The sequence below is a fragment of the Salvelinus fontinalis genome, chromosome 18, assembly GCF_029448725.1.
Source record: "Salvelinus fontinalis isolate EN_2023a chromosome 18, ASM2944872v1, whole genome shotgun sequence".
Classification (NCBI taxonomy): domain Eukaryota; kingdom Metazoa; phylum Chordata; class Actinopteri; order Salmoniformes; family Salmonidae; genus Salvelinus; species Salvelinus fontinalis.
This window is the reverse complement of record NC_074682.1, coordinates 9361532-9385079: the sequence shown is the minus strand read 5'-3', so window position 1 is coordinate 9385079 and position 23548 is coordinate 9361532. Positions and strand designations below refer to the sequence as shown.

The 23548-nt window shown below is 44.0% G+C and overlaps 1 protein-coding gene across 2 annotated transcripts; it reads right to left on the bottom strand.

Moving 5' to 3' along the window:
* Positions 1–5016: 5016 nt before the first annotated feature.
* Positions 5017–23487, bottom strand: st7l (suppression of tumorigenicity 7 like). 2 transcript variants are annotated; one of them, XM_055868068.1, is made up of 15 exons: positions 22876–23487; positions 22219–22301; positions 21813–21972; positions 21511–21565; positions 21243–21382; positions 20996–21074; positions 20753–20841; positions 20531–20631; positions 19670–19784; positions 19327–19399; positions 18898–19000; positions 11884–12034; positions 11611–11703; positions 11229–11368; positions 5017–6995 (listed from the first exon to the last, which is right to left on the bottom strand). In XM_055868068.1, exons 1-15 carry the CDS (start codon positions 23081–23083, stop codon positions 6900–6902), a joined length of 1686 nt encoding a protein of 561 aa, XP_055724043.1. In that variant the 5' UTR covers positions 23084–23487; the 3' UTR covers positions 5017–6899. The 2 variants fall into 2 exon arrangements, with proteins under 2 accessions (XP_055724043.1, XP_055724044.1); XM_055868069.1 differs by having other exon boundaries at positions 21267–21382.
* Positions 23488–23548: the final 61 nt, after the last annotated feature.

The following is a 23548-nucleotide window of genomic DNA, read 5'->3' as shown; positions in this document are numbered from 1 at the left end:
GCTTATTTATGAGTTTTTTAATAGAAAAAAAATGGCTTGTTTTTTTCCGTTTTTGCATCTAAAACCAAAACACAACTTTATATTTCAATGTTCAAATGTGGCTGGGGTTAAATGAGGAATGCCTGGCCAAGTGCACAGCCAACTCTTCCTGTCCTTTCAAAGCAGGAGGTCACCATTCTAACTCCATCCTATGAATCCAAGTCATTCATTGATTAATACATAGCTGCCCATAATATTCCACAGTGCCAAGATAAGGTGAAACTTCTCAATTTATGCATAGTATTTAGTGTGTATTGACTTATTAATGAACTCTTGTTCATGCAAATGGTTAGCTCACTGATATATCCTAGCTACCTAGCTAACCATTGGTAATCTTATTAAATAATGCAATACCGCCAAAACAACAGTATCTATTGATAGACTAGAGAACAAATCATATCAAATCAAAGTTTATTTGTCATGTGCGCCGAATACAACAGGTATACGCTGCACTGACGCCGCTCCGACAACGGATCAGAACCAGGGGGCTCTGCCAACGAGGCCTCATACCACGGCTCTGGCTCTGACAGTGACTGAGGCTTCAAACTCAGAACTGACTTTTTTCCTACTGAACTTTTTTACAGTGAAATGCTTCCTTACAGGCTCTAACCAACAGTGTAATTTCTAAGTAAAAAAAAAAGCTATTAGGTGAACAATAGATAAGTTAAGAAATAAAAACAACAGTAAAAAAGACAGTGAAAAATAACAGTAGCGAGGCGATATACAGTAGCGAGGCTATATACAGGCACCGGTTAGTCAGGCTGATTGAGGTAGTATGTACATGTACGTATACATACTTGCACAGGTGTATGCCCCAGCTATAGTTAGTCAGCGGTTTCACATCTAATTAGCTGGAATGAAGCAAGGGTATGAATAGTAGACATGTAAATATATCCTTTGACTGTTTACAGCAGGTCTTCACCTACCCAGACCTGTCTGATAAGCCTGATAGGGTGCCGTGGATGTGTCCAGCTTACACCTGTGCAAATCTCTGTGTGTATAGCAATGGAATTAAACATCCAACCAACGCCTCAAGTGTCGTGCTGTCGGTCAACCACACACCTGAAGAGGTTTGCGGTCCTGTCCAGAAGCAGCCCCTTGTCACGACTTCCACCTTGTTCCGGCGGCGGTCGTCGTCACCAGTCTACTAGCTGGCACCGATTCCTTTTTCTTTTATGTTAGTTTTGTCTTGATTGCTTTCACCTGTTACTTATTTGTTGTTAATTATTGGCCTATTTAAACTTCCAGGGCCCGCCTGCTTTTGTGCGGGCTTATTCTCACTGTCAGTGGTGAGATTGTTTGCTGTCTGTTATTTTCTCTGGTTTTGGGGACAGACCTGTTTATTGGTATTTTTGCCTGTTTTGTTGGCTAGATCCAGCTTAATAAACGTATGCATTGGAAGCATTGCTCTCTGCGCCTGACTCCACACCCACCACTCCTAGCTATCCGTGACACCCCTACTGTAGCTCCTACCCCTAGACACTTGTGGAGATCTGAGAGAATTGGACAGGTGTAAGCAATACCGCCACAATTCAACCAAGCCTATCAGAGAGCAAGGTGGAGCTCTCACCATGTCACCACCCATCAATCCCTCTAAGATCTCCACAAGTGCCTATACTCTTGGCAGTAGAGACTAGGGGTTGTTTCTGGAAAGGCCATGGGTATTATGGTAGCTCAGTAAATCAGTCAGTCTGGCACTGTCAAAAAATGTTAATAGCTGTCAAGTACTTGCTTCACCCGTCCTTGGGAGAAAAAATCAATTGCATTTTCTTGATTCGTTGCGTGCTCTCTCCTCGTATCCTTCTCAAAACCCATTGGATGAGAATGTCAGCGTTCCCTCCCCTCTCACCTTCTTATCCAATGGGTTTTGAGGAGGCGGCGAAGAGAGCGGATGTGAAGAATGAAGGAAATGCAATTGAGATTCTTCCCTTGCATACTCCATTCCTCACCTCCTTCTCAAAACACATTGGAGGAGAGGAGGAAAGGTTCCTCCCCTCGGGCACCAATGCACTTTCAAGGAGAGGCAAGGAGCGGAGGAAACAAGGACAGAGGAAGCAAGAATCAAATCAAATGTTATTTGACACATGCAGAGAATACCGTGAAATGCTTACTTACAAGCCCTTAACCTAACAATGCAGTTTTAAGAAAATATTACTAAATAAACTAAAGTTACAAATTAAAAAAGTAACAATAAAATAACAATAATGAGGTTATATACAGGGGGTACCAACCGAGTCAATTTGTGGGGGTACAGATTATTCGAGATAATATGTACATGTAGGTAGGGGTAAAGTGACTATGAATAGATAATAAACAGCGAGTTGCAGCAGTGTAAAACAAAGGGGGGTGGGTCAATGCAAATAGTTCAGCAAAATAATTGTTCAGCAGTCTTATGGCTTGGGGGTAGAAGCTGTTAAGGAGCCTTTTGGACCTAGACTTGGCGCTCCGGTACCACTTGCCATGCAGTAGCAGAGAGAACAGTCTATGACTTGGGTGACTGGAGTTTTTGACACATTTTTGGGCCTTCCTCTGACACTGCCTAGTACAGTATATAGGTCCTGGATGGCAGGAAGCTTGGCCCCAGTGATGTACTGGGCCGTACGCACTACCCTCTGTAGCACCTTACGGTCGGATGCCAAGTAGCTGCCATACCAGGCAGCGATGCAACCGGTCAGGATGCGCTCGATGGTGCAGCTGTATAACTTTTTGAGGATCTGGGGACCCATGCCAAGTCTTTTCAGTCTCCTGAGGCGGAAAAGGCATTGTCGTGCCCTCTTCACAACATTCTTGGTGTGTTTGGACCATGATAGTTTGTTGGTGATGTGGACACCAAGGAACTTGAAGCTCTCGACCTGATCCACTACAGCCCCGTCGATGTAAATGGGGGCTTGCTCAGCCCTCCTTTTCCTGTAGTCCACGATCATCTCCTTTGTCTTGCTCACGTTGAGGGAGAGGTTGTTGTCCTGGCACCACAGTCCCAGTTCTCTGACCTCCTCCCTATAGGCTGTCTCATCGTTTTCTGTGATCTGGTCTACCACCGCTGTGTTGTCAGCAAACTTAATGATGGTGTTGGAGTCATGTTTGGCCATGCAGTGGGTAAATAGAGCGTACAGTGGGACTAAGCATGCACCCCTGAGGGGTCCCCATGTTGAGGATCAGCGTGGCAGATGTGTTGCCTACGCTCACCACCTGGGGCGTTCAGTCAGGAAGTCCAGGATCCAGTTGCAGAGGTAGGTGTTCAGTCCCAGGGACATTAGCTTAGTGATGAGCTTGGAAGGCACTATGGTGCTGAACGCTGAGCTGTAGTCAATGAACAGCATTCTCACATACACTACCGTTCAAAAGTTTGGGGTCACTTAGAAATGTCCTTGTTTTTGAAAGAAAAGCAATTTTTTTGTCCATTAAAATAACATCAAATTGATCAGAAATACAGTGTAGACATTGTTAATGTTGTAAAGGACTATTGTAGCTGGAAACGGCAGATTTTTTATGGAGTAACTACTTTACATAGGCGTACAGAGGCACATTATCAGCAACCTGTGTTCCAATAACACATTGTGTTAGCTAATCCAAGTTTATCATTTTTAAAAGGCTAATTGATCATTAGAAATTCCTTTTGCAATTATGTTAGCACAGCTGAAAACTGTTGTTCTGATTAAAGAAGCAATTAAACTGGCCTTCTTTATACTAGTTGAGTATCTGGAGCGTCAGCATTTGTGTGTTCGATTACAGGCTCAAAATGGCCAGAAACAAAGACCTTTCTTCTGAAACTTGTCAGTCTATTCTTATTCTGTAAAATGAAGGCTATTCCATGCGAGAAATTGCCAAGAAACTGAAGATCTCGTACAACGCTGTGTACTGCTCCCTTCACAGAACAGCACAAACTGGCTCTAACCAGAAGAGAAAGAGGAGTGGGTGGCCCCGGTGCACAACTGAGCAAGAGGACAAGTACATTAGAGTGTCGAGTTTGAGAAAGAGATGCCTCACAAGTTCTAAACTGGCAGCATCATTAAATAGTACCCGCAAAACACCAGTCTCAACGTCAATAGTGAAGAGGCGACTCCGGGATGTTGGCCTTCTCGGATAAACTTGGATTAGCTAACACAACGTGCCATTGGAACACAGGAGTGATGGTTGTTGATAATGGGCCTCTGTATGCCTATGTAGATATTCCATTCAAAATCATCCGTTTCCAGCTACAATAGTCATTTACAACATTGTCTACACTGTATTTTAAAGGGACAAAAAACAAGGACATTTCTAAGTGACCCCAAACTTTTGAATGGTGGTGTTGGTATTCCTTTTATCCAGGTAGGAAAGGGCAGTGTGGAGTGTAATTGAGATTGCGCCATCTGTAGATCTGTTGGGGTGGTATGCTTATTGGAGTGGGTCTAGGGTGATGTCTAAGAATGCGATGTCTAGTTTTAAACACACACACTCAGCTTGAAGAGTTTAGTGATAATGATTTTATCATTGGTTATTATTATTATTGCCAATGATTATGTTGACAGAACCCATTATAATAATTTAATTCAATAATATAATACATCAACTATTAAAAACTATAGAAAAGCTGTTTATCCTTTTCATTCTCCTGGAAGGTTGGCTATAAAAGTTGTCTAAAGCACAAACAGACCTAGCTAGTAGACATGACAAAGAAACATGCAGTGTCCATGTTTCATATGACATTTTGCACGACATGTAGATGCTTTGTTGCTGCTAGGAGTCACGATCTCATTGTGTCTATCTAGACTCGTACTCCTGTAACTACACAAGAGAAGCTGCAAGAATATCACATTTAAATGTATATCAAACCTTTCAGAAAATGGGACCTTGATGCCACACATTGGCCCCGTTATAGAAAGACCCAGGTAGTCTGGACTTGTTTAACATGTATGTTCTCTGTCTAGGTAAACCATTGAGCCTCCTAGGACCAAATTCCCAAGACATAATCATAAAAACAAATTCCATCTTGAATCGTTTTTATTAATTATTGATTTATTTGTTCACAATGTACAACAAAAATTCAAACACAAACACATTCAAATTACATTCAATAACCAATTTGTTGTGAGCTATCCAACTCATGTGGTAGTTAGGTCAAATATGATTACTTCTGTCTTCAGCATTTCATCATGTTACTCAAATATCACCCAAGAGTATGGAATTAAAATAGTGGACAGTAAGTACACCCAGATAGTGCACAGTATAGCCAGACAGGAAGGCTGATGGCTTTGACACAAGTTGAATGTAAGCAAACCAATTATTAGTGCTGTTCAAGCAATGTGTGATAATTGACCGTGATGCCAATGCACCACCAGCAACCAATAAACGGTCAGCTCTCACTGCTGTCTTGACTCATAATTGGGTTCATGTATACTCAAACATATAATACAGTTGAAGGAATTAGCAAATGAATGAGCATGTTCTGAAACCACTGGTCTTCTACGGTGAATAAGGCACTGTATGCCCGCAACGTTGGTTCATCAACACAATAAATAAATATCTGGCAGTATCGTGGGCAACGTCTTTCAATTTCATCAAGCCGATTATTTCCAATCTGTCTGTTGAGCCAGTGAGGCACTTCATGCTATTCAAGTCCTGCCACAAAATATTGGCTATTGACTAGTCTTAGATCATGGTTCAGAGTATTTGCTGATGAGGATAAAGTGAGATCATACAGTACTTCAAACAAATAGTGTCCTGTTGTGATTGCTATTGCCCCATAACCAGTGCTTGACTTGGATTGAAATAGGTGCCGGTACTCATGTTGGGTGCCGGTACTGTTTATATTTTGGTGCAGGAGCTCCACAATACTTTTGAGCTAATATTTTACAAGAGGAACAGGAGCTCAAGCAGTAGAACATGCCGGTGCCCAACTCCGGCGAGCTCCTGCCCAAGTTAAACACTGCCCATAACACCTGAGCAATACGAGTTGCCTCCAACTCATAGAGGAGAAACTAGAAATGCAGCTTTCCATTATGTAATTGGCTGTGAGTGATGCCATGACCAGTCAATATCCCATTTACATTTTCATGCTACGTCTGAGGGGCTAGAGTGATATAATACTGAGGTGGCATGCCGTAGCAACAACTGGCAAAACGTTGCAGGCGTTGTATACACTACAGACAGGGTGAGGCAGTAAATCAAGGATTTATTTTTAGACGGTCTCACAAACTCCACCCCATAGGAAGACAATGTACCATAAAGGTTATGCACATTTTTTTTGTACCTATCTGAACTGGCATGTACTCCTTTGACACACATACTTTGTTCTAGTGAACAGAAATTTGTCTGTGCATAACTGTGATCCTGGAAAACAGGCCTTTACCTCTATCTCGCTCCGGTTGCACCAGCTAACACAGGCAATACATTTGGCCAGATATTATCGACAGCAAATAGAACAGAGTAGGAACTGTAGTGTTAAGCTTTCAGAATGATGAAACGTGAACCATCACTGCACTTCAAAAGAAAAAGAATCGTGTGCTCATTTAGAATCATTCATTTATTGTTTCGGCACTTCATCTATGAGAGAATGGCCCAATTTCGAGGTCAGACTTGGGAGTAAACTGTGGGTTGAAATACTCTCAATTTACCATTCTGTGTTACTCAACGTAACTTCAAGTTCATATAATAATAATAATAACAATAATAAATAAATGACTGTGTGAATATCTGGTAAACGTTTACTTTAAAAAATATCTGTCTCATGATACAAGACTTGGCCAACAGAATCATTACCAAAGTGTGTGTAAATGCTGAAGACAGGAGAGCAAACATTTCTGTCTATAGTTTTGGAGTGTTGGTGTCTGAGGAGTGTGTTTGTGTATGTGGTGCGTGCGTGCGTGTGTGTGATGGGGTCAGATTCGAGTCAGCTGATGCCAAAAACTGGACGGCATGAAGCTCTCCATCTTGTCAGCGAAGAAACCCAGGGGTGCGAATAGAGTGCTGAAGAACTGAGGAACGAAACAAAGATATTTCAATACACTGCTTTCAATAGCCTACACAGTGGGTACTCAACTCCAACCCTATGACGTCCGGAGACGGCTGGTTTTCTGTACTACCTGATCATTAATTGCACACACCTGGTGTCCCAGGTCTAAAACCAGTCCCTGATTAGAGGGGGATAATGCAAAAAAAATGCAGTGGAACTGGCTTTGAGGTCTAGAGTTCAGTTTGAGGGGCCTACACCATCCCAATTCATACCACACACCTCTATCTTTGTACATGTATATCTTTACAAGCTCAGGCACAACAATAACACAATTGCACATGTGCTATAACTATATTTCTTACAGTGCTATGACGTGGCATTGACCTACTGGGGGTGGCTACCCCAACACGATATAACTGATGAACGGAAATGAACACACTTTATTTTGAATTTTGACAACTGCTATTCAACAAACTACACAGACTGCTGTGGAAAAAAAGAGAGAGTATGGTGAAATCAAATTGAGATGACAAGCACTGGCCTGGCGAGTTGTATTGACGGGGCATGTTAGAATGTACCCTTCATCTAGGGTTGAATACCAGAGCTTGCATCACTACTACACCCTAGGGATCCGAGGTCTAATTCTATAAAACGCTCTCCCAAAACAAATAAGCAAGGAGAGAGGAGACCCATAACCCTTGTCGAGGCCTCTATCTCCAGCTTAACCAATTGAACTTGGCCCACGATCGCATATCTGAAAAATGTTTCAACCCCAATAGTTAAATCCACCATAAACAACACTTTCATGTGTTTATGAAGCAATACGTTTGCGAGGTGAACAGATGGCTGTGACAGGATAGGGGAAGCAAGGCCACAGCATTGCTCTAGTATCTGGAACCACAGCCAAAGCTTAAGCATGCAATGCCATGGGTCTCTCTCCCCCAATGCATTTAGCCTCAAACCGACGGCAATGCCACTGCCCAACGTGATAGACATAGGCTAGTCCTCATGCCTAGTACAACAACAGGACTGGAAAAATATTTTGAAAACATACTTCACGTTAAGATATTAGCCCAATTGATCGAGGTTTTTCCAAATTCACGTCTGCAAAAGTGGAAGGTTATTGAGTGTGGTCTTCACACATTATTTTGTTGAAAGGTATTTTGTCCAACTATTTGCTTGTGTTTAGAAAAACAAGCCTTGAGGTAAACATTTCAATAATCACAAGTCTCCAGACACGTCCACCCAGACCAAACAGTGTGCAGTGACCATGAGTCAGATGTGTCAGTGTTTAAAAACACCCAGTCAAATAAGATACACTATATATACAAGAGTATGTGGATACGCCTTCAAATTAGTGGATCTGGCTGTTTCAGCCACACCAGTTGCTGACAGGTGTATACAATTGAGCACACAGCCATGTAATCTCCATAGACAAACATTGGCAGTAGAATGGCCTTACTGAAGTGCTTAGTGACGTTCAACGTGGTACCGTCATAGGATGCCACCTTTCCAACAAATCAATTCGTCACATTTCTGTCCTGTTAGTGCTGTTATTGTGAAGTGGAAATGTATAGGAGCAACAACGGTTCAGCCGCAAAGTGGTAGACCACACAAGCTCACAGAACGGGAGCGTCGAGTGCTGAAGCGTGTAGCGCGTAGAAATCGCCTGTCCTCGGTTGCAACACTCACTACCGAGTTCCAAACGGTCTCTGGAACCAACTTCAGCACAAGAACTGTTGTCAGGAACTTCATGAAATGGGTTTCCGTGGCCGAGCAGCCGCACACAAGCCTAAGATCACCACGTGCAATGCCAAGCGTTGGCTGGAGTGGTGTAAAGTTCGTCGCCATTGGACTCTGGAGCAGTGGATACGCGTTCTCTGGAGTGATGAATCACACTTCACCATCTTGCAGTCCGACGGACAAATCTGGGTTTGGCGGATGCCAGGAGAACGCTACCTGCCCCAATGCATAGTGCCAACTGTAAAGTTTGGTGGAGGAGGAATAATGGTCTGGGGCTGTTTTTCATGGTTCAGACTAGGCCCCTTAATGCTACAGCATACAATGACATTCCAACTTTGTGGCAACAGTTTGGGGAAGGCCCTTTCCTGTTTCAGCGTGACAATGCCCCGGTGCATAAAGGGAGGTCCATACAGAAATGGTTTGTTGAGATCCCTGTGGAATAACATGACTGGCCTGCACAGAGCCCTGACCAACTCCATATTAAGGCCCATGATTTTGGAATGAGATGTTTGACGAGCAGGTGTTCACATCCTTATGGCCATGCAGTGTATATAAAAATAAACTCTCTCGTCATACCACTCGGTCACCTTCTTCTGAAGACTTTGAAAACAACATCCATCCTCCATAAGATGGAGTGAGTTACAAAGCACACTTTGAATTAGGTTAGGCCTAGCTCTACTGACCAACTGCCACCAATGAGCCACAGAATAGGTAACCTAATAAAAGCTGGTTGAGGACAGACATGGCTGCCATGTAGTGGGGCTAGGAGTAGATAAGAGGAAGCGTGGGGGGGGGGTTGGGTTCACCCCACTGTCCTGTTTCAGGCCGGGGATTTTTATCCTCTTCAGCAGAAATCTCTGTTTTTCCTCAGAGAACGGTGTGGGCCTGGGCAGTTCCCCTCCCTCCAGCCTCCGAGGCTTTCATGTAGTGCCTCTATCTGTCCCTTACACAAACCAGGCTCTCCACTGCGCTGTAAAAGTGTTATCTAGAGGCAGTCTTTCTCATAACAAAAGTGTGAGTGCGATGCGTACTCTGCGGACTTGTTTTTGCCCAGGCTAATGGCCCTGCTCTGCTGTGTAAAGTGAGAGCTAATAAACAGGGCCACCGTAAACAGAGGATTAGCGTGAGAGAGGGCCTAGCCAAACAAGCTAAAAACAGAAACACTGACAGTCTGCCACACTGTCTTATAAATAAACAAGGGACTAAATCACATACATCAAACCCAATGCTTAAACCCTGGAACTAATGCGCATTCTGTAAGCCTATGTCGAATTGTGTTATCAGCTGCTGGCTTACGCCCTTTCGGCCCCCATATATTCCCATAATGTGCGGGAAAAGGGGCTCTGTGAAATGGGCTATGGGGGAAATTGGACTGCAGTTCTTTACTTTTGATGTTTAACAGGCACGGTGCATTAGGCAACTGAGCCCGGGCTGGAAAACAGCCCTTTGAGAAGGACTGAGTGGAGGTGTTAACCTGTTCTGGTAGTGACAGGCACACTCTATCATCCTAAACCTTAACCTCCACATTCCCTGGAGACCCTCCTGACAGGGTGCGGCTCTGTGGAAAACCAGCATCATCAAAGCAAGCTTCCTCTTCAGGTCTCCTATAGTAGCCAAGTACAGTGCTGCTGAGCGAAGGTGTTGTTCGCTTGTTCTCAACCTACATTTCCGGCATTCTCAAGAGACTTGGAACTGGGGAAGTGTGACAACGCAAGACTAGCCTGCTCTGGTTGAGAAATGCCCACGTCACTTATCTAGTCTGAACTAATCACTAGAGTGGCCCTCTTAGCTGTTGCTCTGTGGATGATCTTCAAGTCCTGCTATCCAATACATGAGTGAACTACTAACTACCTGGCTGGGACAGGGCTTAGTTGGAGATGCTGCTTTTGCACCAAGTCATACAGTACTCTAGGAATCTACTTAGACAACAGGATATGGTTAAGCTATATTTCAGTCTCACACCTTGAGGATAAAAACAACTCTATTAAATAATACAATATTAAATCCTAAGAGATTCTGGCTGTATTGCTCTAGCGCCGTGCAGTGAAAGACACAGGAGCCTCTTACAAATCAGACCCAGGCATCCCATGAGCCTCGTCGTCGACAGAGATGAGAGGCAGCGACTACACAAGAGGTCAACTGGGTCAGAGTACATGAGAATAATAACACGCATACAACATGTCTTAATCATTTAATCGTTCCCGTTAAAACGCTTCTAAATTGAAAACCGATCCAGTTCGATATCAGCAAATCACTCTAGTTTCATGGTATTTTCTATACTAGGATATGTCAATGCCACACCTCTGCAACTCCTGAGAAAGTTGATCACAAAGCAGAGAAATACCACATCCAGATTCCATTTCTATATTGACAACCTTGTTTTTTGCTAGCCCAAATGACCATCAAGTATTCATTCAGTGAATGTAACATGAAAAGCCATGTGAAGCGGTCCATAGTAAATATTACCCCCCAACAACCAAAACGATCAGTGGAAGACAATTGCACGACTTACTGCTTTGGCAAAGACGCCCATGAGCTCAGGAAACTGGTGTGTGAGCATGGCCAGCATGGCGGTGAACGAACAAAGGCCCGCTGTGAAGAGGATGAAGAAGGGAAGCTCTTTCTTTGGGTACACAGACACCTCGTGGAAGGCTGCAGAAGAGAATGAGAGGGGGGGGGGGGGGGGGGGGGGGCAGAGAGAGGAGAAGAGAGAAAGGCACATATTATCATCAGAATTCATATCAAATCAAATTTTATTTGTCACATACACATGGTTAGCAGATGTTAATGCGAGTGTAGCGAAATGCTTGTGCTTCTAGTTCCGACAATGCAGTAGAGAGAATTGACCATTGCATTGAGTATACTGTATAGTAATGACTTGTCCTACTACTTACAGGGCAGCAGTTCCCGATCTGCTGTTTCTGTGCACCCAGGGTAGGGGTAAAACAGGTGACCCTTCTCTAGAGGGTAGGGAATTATCCGAAAAGCTTCAAGGGCAGGAGAGAAACGCAGAAAAACACATCAAGCATGAGAATAGATTCAAAAGATGTACATGCATAGATTTTAAATGTCAATTCTTTTTTTATGCGAGTACTGCCAGAAATGCAATTAATGAATTAATCAACCTACTAATTAATCAAACAATCAATCAATGTCCCAGTACGTACTGCCTTCCCAGGTGCAGTGCAGCAGGTTTAAGGCTCCCTCGGCCCTCTTCCAGTGCTGCAGGTGAAAGAAGGCATAGGCCACCGCCTCGCTGTCCCCCCTCTTCAGGATGTGTTCTGGAGGCAGGATCAGACTCTTCATCTCTAATAAATACTACAGACAGAGAGGCAGACAGGAGATAACGCCGTTACAGTACATTACAGGCAAAGGCGGTGACATAGTTAAACAGCAGACGCTCTTATCCAGGGTGGCTTACAACCAGCGCTAGGTAAACAACCGCATTTCGCAATAACAGTCGCTATCTGCAACATTTGTGCTGTTCAGAAGAGAGAAGTGTGAATGTGAGTGCAAGGAAGACAAGGGCAGTGTAGTTCATTTATTTGAATGGGAATTAGTCAGCACCTCATCCATATCCTGTTGAGCAATAATTCCCTAGGCTAAGGCTATCTGACCGATAGACTGAAATATACTTTTCCTCGTGAGGTATTTGTTGAGAGCCCTTGTTTTGCAATTGTTCAAGTGGGGAAAATCTAAAGCCTCTCTCTGCTCTGTTACTGTTAGATTCAGAGTGTAAACTCCCCTTCCTCCCACCGAGGCAGTACTATGCTGTGTGGTGCTGCCGACTTTCCTCCCGTGTCTGGACTGTGTGTGTGTGTGTGTGGCGGCGTGGCAGTGGCGTTAATCCCCTCTGAACTGGTCCCCTGGGCTGTGGGGCCAGCAGGGACCGTTGGGGTTGGGCCTTCTGGATTCCCAGGCAGCCTGCTTCACAGGACTACGGGTCTTAGACTGACACTTTGGGAAGGTTACCCTAAAGCTAATCCTGTTTAATCCCCCCCCATGGTCACAGGCTCAGCCAGCCAGCCAGCCCAGTGCAAAGCAGCCCAGAGCCGCCCTGCTTGCCCAGGAGGCTGCACCCAGGGCCCGAGGGGCAGACCAGCCCTCTGCACTGCTCTCCTCTTCCCTCAGGGACAGTTAGCTGGTGTGTTAGCTGGCTGGCTACAGTGTGTCTGCATGAATATGATGCTGATTGGTTATGCTTGGATAACCGTCTGAGTTTCACGTTTTTGAGAACGAGTGTCGAGCACATTTTAAAGACGTTTTCAGCGCACTCCACTCCTCGTTGCAGTGATTTATTTGAGCTGCAGTCGTTCAATGGCGTGTGCGACTTTCATGTCCTCGCCAAATTTGAGACTTTTATGCCAGTCAGCACTTAGGGCTTACTGTATAGATCAGGGCTCTCCCACCCTGTTCCTGGAGAGCTACCCTCCTGTAGGTTTACGCTCCAACCCCAGTTGTCACTAACCTGATTCAGCTTTTCAACCAGCTAATTATTAAAATCAGGTGTGCTAGATTAGGGTTGGAGTGAAAACCTACACGGTAGCTCTCCAGGAACAGGGTTGGAGAGGCCTGCTATATAGATGCTGAGCATACTTAATTCTGTTAGGAGCAGCACTTTTAACCAGGTATACCAGTGTGTTTAATAAGGGTAGAGGTGATGGTTACCAAAGCATTTGACGGGCAGCTGTCCTTCCTGGCATGCCCTGGCATAAGGGTGGGTAACACCTCGGCCCTCTGCGCTGCCTCCCTCCTCCGTACCCCCCCCCCCCCCCCCCCCCCCCCCTTCACCAGTCGCCTCTTTGATCAAGGGATTAAGTTTCATCGACGTTCCTCTTTTATCTTGGAACACTCATAAGCCGGAGCATAACTCATAAGCCTCCCTCAGATTTTAATCTTTGGCATTTAGCACAATGGAACAAGTCGACGACATCTAGCCGTCGTCTCATTGGCTCACGGTGCTGTTGAAGGATAGGTGACCTCTGAGGCCGTCTGTCATGTTAGGTCACCCGAAGGTAGCGGTGGACTGAACTGGACGGATGCTGGAATAGGAGGATGATATTGACCCGAGAAAGTGATCTAAAAGGTCAGTTTTGTATTGCTCCTTCCAATGATTAAGGTTAGGATCTGGTGAAGGTGAGCTGACCCTAGAGCTGTGCTAAGGCACTTCTTACTACCGTCCATCTCCTCCAGTGAAGTGTTGGATCACACCTACTACTACCACCTAAGTCAAGCCTCCATCCACCTGAATTCTGAATAAGGCTGAGGAGGCCATCGCCACAACATAGGCTACTGGGCACAAAGCAGCACACTCCAAATGCGCGAGGAAGTGTTAACCGCAGGAGTGTGCTAAATATAAAACACATTCAGGTGTCCTTAACACTTGACCAGCCATACAGGCTTCCCTCTGTCCGGTTCCTCAACCTTCCTACTGTTCCTTGGAGAGAGAGAGGGAGAGAGAGAAGAGAGAGCGAGACTGATTGGGACAGACAAGAAAAAAGTGGCGAGGAGAGGGGTAACGAGCAGAGCGGTTAAGAGGTTGAGCACTGAAACAGCTGGGTGTGTGGAGCATTTAGTGCAGTCTGCTCATGTGATGTAGCGTGATGTCCATATATAATCCCCTCAGGCCTGCTGCGATGCTGGCCCTAACACTCCCCACGCCTGACCTCCCAGAATGCCCATAAATCTTGCCTTCATTACACCACTCTTCCAAGGCTGCCTGGTGGGGGCTGGCTGGTGGACTGACTGACTGAGGGGTCACGTTGCCGAGGCTGGTGGGAGGAATCGGGGGGTCTCGCTCGTTGATTGAAGCAGGGGAATGCGGGGAAGCTGCTGGGAATGGAAGCCCACCCACAACAGAGCCAGAGCAGCTCGCTCCAGTCCAGTGAACAACTGGTATCTGTGTGTGAACACTGGCTGCTGGGCAGAAAACAGCCCACGCCAGGCATGCCTCGGGCTCTACGGCTACAGGTGCACTCACTGACCATTTAGACAGACAAGGACAGGGGTCCCTTGTGAAAGAGATACACACCGTATCTTCATAAGATCTCAATGGGACTCACCTTGATAAATAAATAAATAAATAAAGACAAGTCTGACACAAATCATTTAGACCAGGAAATAATCCCGCTGCATAATCTCAAACGCTTTGACTATAAGAAGACCAAAGCACCCAACCTCTAGTGGACTCAATGAATTGACTTGACCCGGTGAGGCCGACAGAACATGCTTCACTCCCGCGCTCCTGAGGACAATCCGACAGACACAACTCTTTAAAAGTCGCCACGTTAAGTCAGTCGTCATGTCTGTCTGCGTGTAGCAAGGCGCATGCCACCCACCTGAGGATAGGCCTTTTCCATCCATCTATTTCCTGTGTTTGAGGGGTGCAAAATCCACTTGTCACTTCAATCTCGCTGGATTGATTGCTTTCATTTGACTCCTGCGAACGTTTCATACTCTTGCTAGTGCCTGTTGTTTTTTCCCATTAAAAGGTACGACTGCAGAAATGTTTGTAATGGCCTGTCAAACACACCCTGGTAATGGCTGAAATGGACTCAATGGAATACGTTGTCTTTCCGTTGCGTCTATAATAACGCTAAAGCTTCATCTGGGATTCAACGCATCGTTTCGATACTTACATCACAAGAAAGAGAAGAAAGATAACTTTATTTTGATGGGTGCTGATTTTTTTGGTGGAATTTAAAAAAGTAATAATTTAATACCGATGTTTACAAATTAGATGCGCTAAAATGAAACAAGTACCAAAAGTGAACACTTGGATTATAGTGATATTATGTCTGCTCTCGCAAACAATGTACAGTATGTTTAGATAGGTGTAATCTAGAGCCAAGTGTGGTGATTTCTAATCTAGGATATCCTGCTATTGACACACTTGTTGAATTACGCAACAGAAAGAGACAACAACCGTAATTAAGGCAGTCCAGACAGCACAGGTGAGTGCAGGGAGGCGTAAACAGGGCATGTTTTTGCATCCCGTTATGCTAATGTATTCATGTATGAAAATACACCAATTGTAGTAATGCAAATGAGGCATCTCATTTGATTTATTTTACCAAAGAAAAAAATACCTGATACCATTAGAAAATGTACAGTATCATCAGAAAGTATTCATACCCCATGACTTATTCCACATTTTGTTGTGTTACAGCCTGAACTCAAAATGGATGAAATAAAAACAATTCTCATCCATGTACACACAATACCGCATGACAAAGTGAAAACATGTTTTTAGAAACGTTAGCAATTATATTGAAAATGAAATACAGATATGTATATCGGTATTCACAGCATTGAGCCAATATACGTTAGATTCACCTTTGCCATAGATTTACAAGCAGATTTAAGTCCAAACTGTAACTAGGCCAATCAGGAACATTCAATGTCGTCTTGGTAGCGCAACTCCAGTGTATATTTGGCCTTGTGTTTTATGTTATTGTCCTGCTGAATGTTGACTTCTCTGGTAGAAAGCAGACAACCAGGTTTTCCTCTAGGATTTTGCCTGAGCTTAGCTCTATTCTGTTTATTTTAATCCTGAAAAACTCCCTATTCCACTCTTTGCCGGTGACAAGCATACCCATAACATGATGCAGCCACCACCATGCTTAAAAATATGAAAAGTGGTACTCAGTGATGTGGTGTGTTGGATTTTCCATAAACATAATGGTTTGTATTCAGAACAAAGTTAATTTCTTTGCCACATTTTTTACAATTTTATTTTAGTGCCTTATTGCAAACAGGATGCATGTTTTGGAATATATTTTATATGTACAGGCTTCTTTTCACTCAGGCATTTATGTTAGTATTGTTGAGTAACTACAATGTTGTTGATATATACTCTGTTTTTTCACTACCATTAAAAACTCTAACTGTTTAAAATCACAACTGGCCATGAGCGATTTCTTTCCTCTCTGGCAACTGAGTAAGGAAGGACACCAGTATGTTTGTAGGGACTGGGTGTATTGATACACCATCCAAAGTGTAATTAATAACTTCACCATTCTCAAAGGGATATTCAATGCCTGCTTCTTTTTTCCCCCCTTACCCATCTAGCCCATCTAACTACCATTAGGTGCCCTTCTTTGTGAAAACCTCCCTTGTCTATGTGTTTGAAATTCACTGCTTGACTGAGGGACCTTACAGATAATTGTATGTGTGTGGGGTACAGAGATGAGGTAATCATTCAAAAATGATATGTTAAAAACACTATCCATGCAACTTATTATGCTTGTTAAGCACATTTTTATTCCTGAACTGATTTAGGCTTGCCACAACAAAAGGTGTTGAATTGACTCAAGACATTTCAGCTTTTCATTTTTTATTAATTTGTAAAAATGTCTAAAAACATCATTCCACTTTGACATTATGGTGTAGGCCAGTGACACGAAATCTAAATTGAATCACAACAAAATCTAGAAAAAGTCAAGGGGTGTGAGTACTTTCTGAAGGCACTGTGTGATATATATATATATATATATATATGTGCATTCTAAGAAAATAAGTGACATATGACAATACATGTTATACCTGAATTCCCACCAAAACCCCTGAACTCCATTCATTATGTGTCAGTGCCAGTAAAATGTTTTATGTGCTATAATTCAGTCGATATCGGATGGATTTAAACAATTCTAAAAGGTTTGGAGTGTCTCCTGTCTGTCTGTCTACTATGAGACGTGAGATCTTCTTCAATGGGACAGAGATTGACAGACGGAGAGAACATATTAGTCTATTAGCTCAACGGTCTAGGGCAGGGCTATTCAACTCTACCCTACGAGGTCCGGAGCTTGCTGGTTTTTGGTTCTACCTGATAATTCATTGCACACACCTAGTGTCCCAGGTCTAAATCAGTCCCTGTTTTGAAGGGAACTATGACAAAATGCAGTGGAACTGGCTTCAAGGTCCAGAGTTTAGTTTGAAGGGTCTAGGGTATCACCAGTTGAAAGCAGAGGTGCTGTAGATGTGCAATATCTCTGAGATCACTACTTTATAGTCTGACCCGCCCTGTTTGTCAGCGCCGTGGCAGGGGAATGAGAGGGGGCAAAGGGTTGCTGAGAGGGGGGCTGAGAAGGGAGCAGAGAGGGGGGCAGCAATGCCCCTGGGGCGGGGTGGGGGACATGGAGACACTCAGGATGAGGGCCCTCACATCAAAGCCTGGATCAAAGCACTGAGTTTCCCCCTCGCTGCCTGTGACTGCCACACATCGCAACACACACACACACACACACAAACATTTGCTGTAGGGAGACTGCGACCTCTGTGTACGTGTGTGTGTATGTGAATGTGTGTGAGAGAGAGAGTGTGTGTGTGTGTGTGGGGGGGGGGATTGTGTGTTTTACTATAGGACATCCAAGCCTAATCCCTGTGGGAAGAGATGTGCAGGAATTGTTTCTGTCTGTCTACTGCAGGGGACACATCAGGGCCCCTTGTTGTAACCCAGACCAGAGCCCAGCCCAGTCATGTCCATGATCAACGAGGTTACACCTCAAGTTCTTTTTCAGTAGGTAGAAAATATTTTGAAACGGGGGATGTAAAACCTGATCTTGTGCAGTAAAAATACAGATTTGTATTTTCTGTTGCAAAAGATTTTTCTACAGTATGCCCTACTGAACACGATCCAGATCTCACCAGGAACTCATAGTCAACTGATAGATAGCTAATGGAATAATAATTAGGTTAATAGTTTCACCTTTGGAAAAATCCACTAAGTGCAGGGCACCATGTTCTACTGTGCTACAGAGAGTGAGTAGAAGTGGCTCACAGGTCCAGTCCTAACGACAGCAGCTACATTTACGATGCAGTACAATACTGACACCTGCTGGCTATCCTATGTCATTACAAGTACTAAAGTCAGCACACTTCTGATAGAGATGTTGATGCTCTCTGCTGCCATCACCCCAGAAGAGAATGGAGTACAGCAAAATAACTAAATAGCCATCACCTGTGTTTGTAAAATATGACAGAATTTGCTCAAATAAAGCTAATGGAAAAAACATAGAAAGTCATATCAGTTGTCATTTCCCCCACTAATTGTTCAGGTTAGGACTTGGATAGGGTACGCTAAGCTGATTCTAGATATGTACCTTTCTTGCAATTAATGATTAAGGTTAGGATTTGGATAGCGTAAGCTTATCCTAGATCTGTGGCTGAAGGTCTCGACTGACCTTTGGCACATGTGGGTTGAACTCCACAGCTCTGTGTATAGCCTCCACAGCGTTCATCTCCGCAGTGCTCAGGCCCCGCCGGGACGCTGCCTCAGGAGAAAACCTGGGACGGATGGAGAGAGAGAGAGAGAGACAGAGAGAAAGACACACCTGTGTTAAGACAGAAGTCAGGAAGACAGCTTCAAGTGTGGGGGGGGGGGGGGGTCTCCTGTACTCCAGTCACAAAAAGAGTTGGACGTCCCACAAAAAAAGTATTGATTGTTAGTAGACAGAATTCCCCTGTGCTACTTGTCTGACCTATAAAAACAGATGCATCTTTGTCAAGTATAGATCATGCAATATACTGTTTTTGTATGTCTTATAAAAATGGTACAATAATGGTTACAAACGGATCTTTAAAATCAAAATTTCCCCCAAGGGGACACTTACTTCTCCGATACAGCCCGTGCTTTCAGCAGTGCAGACGTGTAGCATATAGTAGCTGACTTTGGCAAGCTGATGTCTACAACGAGAACACATGACGGTTATTTCACTTTAAGCTCAAACTAGGAGTCTGGAAATCGTGAACACAGAGGATTGGTTCAAAGTTATTGTAGTTTGTTAGCTTGAACCCTGTTTTTCACATGTGGTCCAACGTGAATCAGTTGGTAGCATGGGGCTTTCAACGCCAGGATTATGGGTTTGATTAACGCTGGGCCCACTAATATGAAAATGTACACACTCATTACTGTCGCCTTGGATAAAAGCATCTGCTACATGCCATATAGCTTACCGTCATATTTGGCAAGGACTGCTTGTACGTCAGCGTAAGCCTGCAGCTCCAGTAATGCCTCTAGGAGATTTTCATGTATATTCAACATTCCCAACAGTGGGAATTCTTTCATTAACTGGGGAAAAGTAAGGAACAGTAAGTGAGAGAAGGAATCATAAAATGTCAGGACTAACCAGTATTAAAAAGGTGCATAGAAGAGGGCTAAAGAGAGGAAGTTAAACATCAGGGCCTTCAGGTCCACATTACTTCTGTTTGTTCTATCCTCTAAACAGCGACTAATTCAGACCTGGGATACCAGGGCTGCGTTCATTATGACAAAACGGTGTAAAATGTTGAATTCAACGGAAATGGTACTGTACTGTACTGAAAGACCAGTTGAAAAGCTTTGTGATTATGGTGGCCCAGAGGGCGATTATGAATGGGGTGCTGCACGAGTTTTGGGATTTCAGATGGTCACATCCATATTGATCCGGCCACACCTCGCCACACCCACCAAACGGGAGCAAACATACCACAAAGGCTCTTTAAGAATGCATGCAAACCGTCACACAATGTAGTAAATGTTGAAGCGAACTGAATGCATCCCAGGTAAGAGAACGCTCCCTCTAGCCAATCAATGGCATCAATCAATACAAATGTATCTTACATACACCGGATAGGTACAGTGAAATGTGTTGTTTTTACAGGGTTGCTCCAGGGCACAGACAGATTTTTCACCTTGTCGGCTTGAGTATTTGAACCAGCTACATTTCGGTTACTGGCTCAATGCTGTAACTGCTAGGTTACCTGCATAAACAGCCATAATGCAGAACTCAAGGCCCTGATTTTAACACCCCTGGTTAAGAAAATGGCAACACTCACATCTCTCATCATTTTCACTGCCTCCTTGATGCGTCCCAGCTTGCGTGCACACATGGCCAGTCTGCGTTTGATATACACCAGCAAGTTGATGTCTTTGCCAGCTATGCAAGAGAGGAAATGTATTGCATTTAATTACAAAAGTTCCATTCCTGACTAATGACTTCAAAAGGTCAAAAGGTCTGAGGCTTGTGATTTGGTCCTGTGCTCTCTGTTCTCTCTTACCGCTCCGCAGGGCTTGTTTGAACAGCCGCTCTGCCTCTGTGATGGTGGTGGCTTCCTCCTCAGCCAGGAGTACATAGGCAGCAGCACATCTAAAAACCACAAGGAAGACACTTGCTATGCTTTCTACTTCATAGAATACACATAGTTTGTTTGGCTGAATAAGACTATTCATTTTGGATTTCCCGAAATGAGCGTGCAATGTCTTCGAACCGCAACCGAAACTGTCATGGTGGTAGAACTCACTCGTGGTTCATCTCTATGGCCTGGTAAGCTGCTCTGATCCGGGCTTGGGGATTTCTCTCCCTCCAGGCCTTCTGCATAACTGTAAGAGAACAGAAAAATATAACAAAATACTGAACGTATTACCTAGACATGGATCCAGAAGACTGTCCACAGGCCAATAAGACCCAAAGCAGTCTTTTACAAAGAATGAAGGATTCTATTCCTTCCCAGAAATGTAAACTTTGGCTTTCACTCTATCATAATATACCGGTTGAAAAGCTTAGATTCAAACCAGTATCTTCAGGCTTGAGTTGCTGAGTGTCGCCAGTGAAGAAGGTCTGGTGGTCTTGAGCAGACAGGTTCATATCGTAGTAGGTCAAAGGCTCTTTTCCAGTCACCCATGTGTACCTTTAGAGGGGTACAAAATAAAGAGTGTCAGGGGCAAATTATTTACAAATAGCAATTTACCTTTAGATAGAAGGCCAGTGTAGCTAAAACTCAGGATGAGTGACATCCTGTGGTGGGAATGTATGTACCTGCTGTATTCTGCTCCTCTGAATAGATTTAAAGGATTCCTCCAAACTTTACACTCTGCAAAAGACAAGTATCATTACAGTGATGGCCTTGAAAACCTGAGTCACATTCACTGGCCACCAAATGGAAGAAAAATGGACTGAAACAGTGAGAGAGTACCTGAACTTGTCCAATCAGAAATGCTCATTTTTGTTGTCCATTGCAAAATGTTTTGTTGCGGTTTGCTACAGTGTGCTGTGCACTAATTCATTTGACCCAGGTCTTTGGTCTGTGTGGGGAACCATACTATTGGTGAAATGTTTACCTGAGACACTGGGTCTAGGCTCAGCCTCTCCGTTGACTGAGGAGAACAGGCCAGTGGTCGTGCTGCTCTCCACCCCACCTAGGAGAGGCCGCAGATGGCTAACAGACACCTGCTCAATGAACGAGGTCCCATACTTACGGAAGTACCACCACTCAAATATCTGCAAGCAGGGGATTGGGACAGTCATACAGAGAGCAATGTACCAGTGTACAAATCTTCTTGACAATTCAATTGATTGCCATTTATTTTAATCGTATCATTGTGCACTAGCTAACACATTTAGGTTACCTTTGGTGTTGGTATTTGAAATGCACATTTGCAAATGTGGAGTGTCCAATCTACAATCAGGGCTAACTATATTCACCAACCCCATGCAGTGAATAACCCTGTGATCTTCACAACTCACCAAGATTAGGCCAGAGATGAGAGAGGATGTTCCAGTGAGTGCCACATAGAATTTAGGGGTCAGTGTATTCAAGAACGCAGATGCTGAAACAACAGGTAACGCTATGTTAGATCAAATGCATAACACACACATTAATGACACTGCACAAGCCTGACTGAATAATAAGACCGGGATTCAGATTTAACACTGAACGTAAATTAGAGGCTGATAATGCAGAGCCCACTACAGACAGAGCCTGTGCTGGGTCAGTGTACCTAGCTAGCGATGTTGAAGTACCATGCCCATAGATGAAGATAGATATAGCTAGTTAGCTATGTCTCTAGCGAACAGCCACACTGACTAAGAAACTCATGCAATTCTAGCAATCACTATGCATTCCTAGTTTGAATGATGTAAACTAGCGATCTAGCAAACAGATTAGTTGTTATGCATAAGCATAACAGCTAACGTTAGTTAGGTGTCTAATAGCTAGCTAATATTTGATAAATAAACCAACCTGAGATGCTGGCTATGGAACTGTCAAACTTTCACTTCATCCACTGTCTCTCGATATATATTTGTTAGCTAGCAGGCTGGCTACATTTGCTAACTAGCCAGCTTGCCCATTCTTTGATGGCTCTGCATTACAGCTAATGTTACTTTAGCTAGCTAACTCACCTGAGGTAAGAGTGTCCTGCAGTTTCAAGGGGCTTCGCAGAACATAGATCATCGTTAAAACCATGGCAAACCAAACTGCACATATGTATGTCCATGACCAGGACAACCACGATTTTAATTTCTCTGTAAATCCAATAGATTGAGGATTACTGCTGGTGGCGTCCTCCATGTTTTTACCGGATGGCTGTGCTGTAAACAGAGGAATCATGTGCCAGTGGCACCAAAGATTTGTTATAAGTAACCCAAGAAAGATCAGAGCCTGTCGTTTCCAATGGGAGCGAATTAATCATACTGGCCAGAACAAGCAAGGAGATGGGCAGAGCCAAGCACGAGATAGTGAGCTCCTATTGGCGCGTTCTAGCATTAATTTGCATATTCCGTTAGGGAACGCATACTATGCGATGTGCGCGTATGCAATAACACAATTCGCCCTCGCACTCCATCGAAACAACGCTTTTTTAAAACTTTGGTAAAGCCTAAAGTCTACAAAACGCAGTCCACTCTGTTTGTTACAGATTATAGTTTTGGAAACAGAAAACTGAGAAAATGTTCAGAATGTCGGACAAAATCCATCTCGCTCCATCTTCTCCTACTGCCGGCCACTGGGCTTCCTCTCATCACCGTATTTGGTAGTGAGTGGAACGCCAACCGGATGTTTGACATTTATACATCC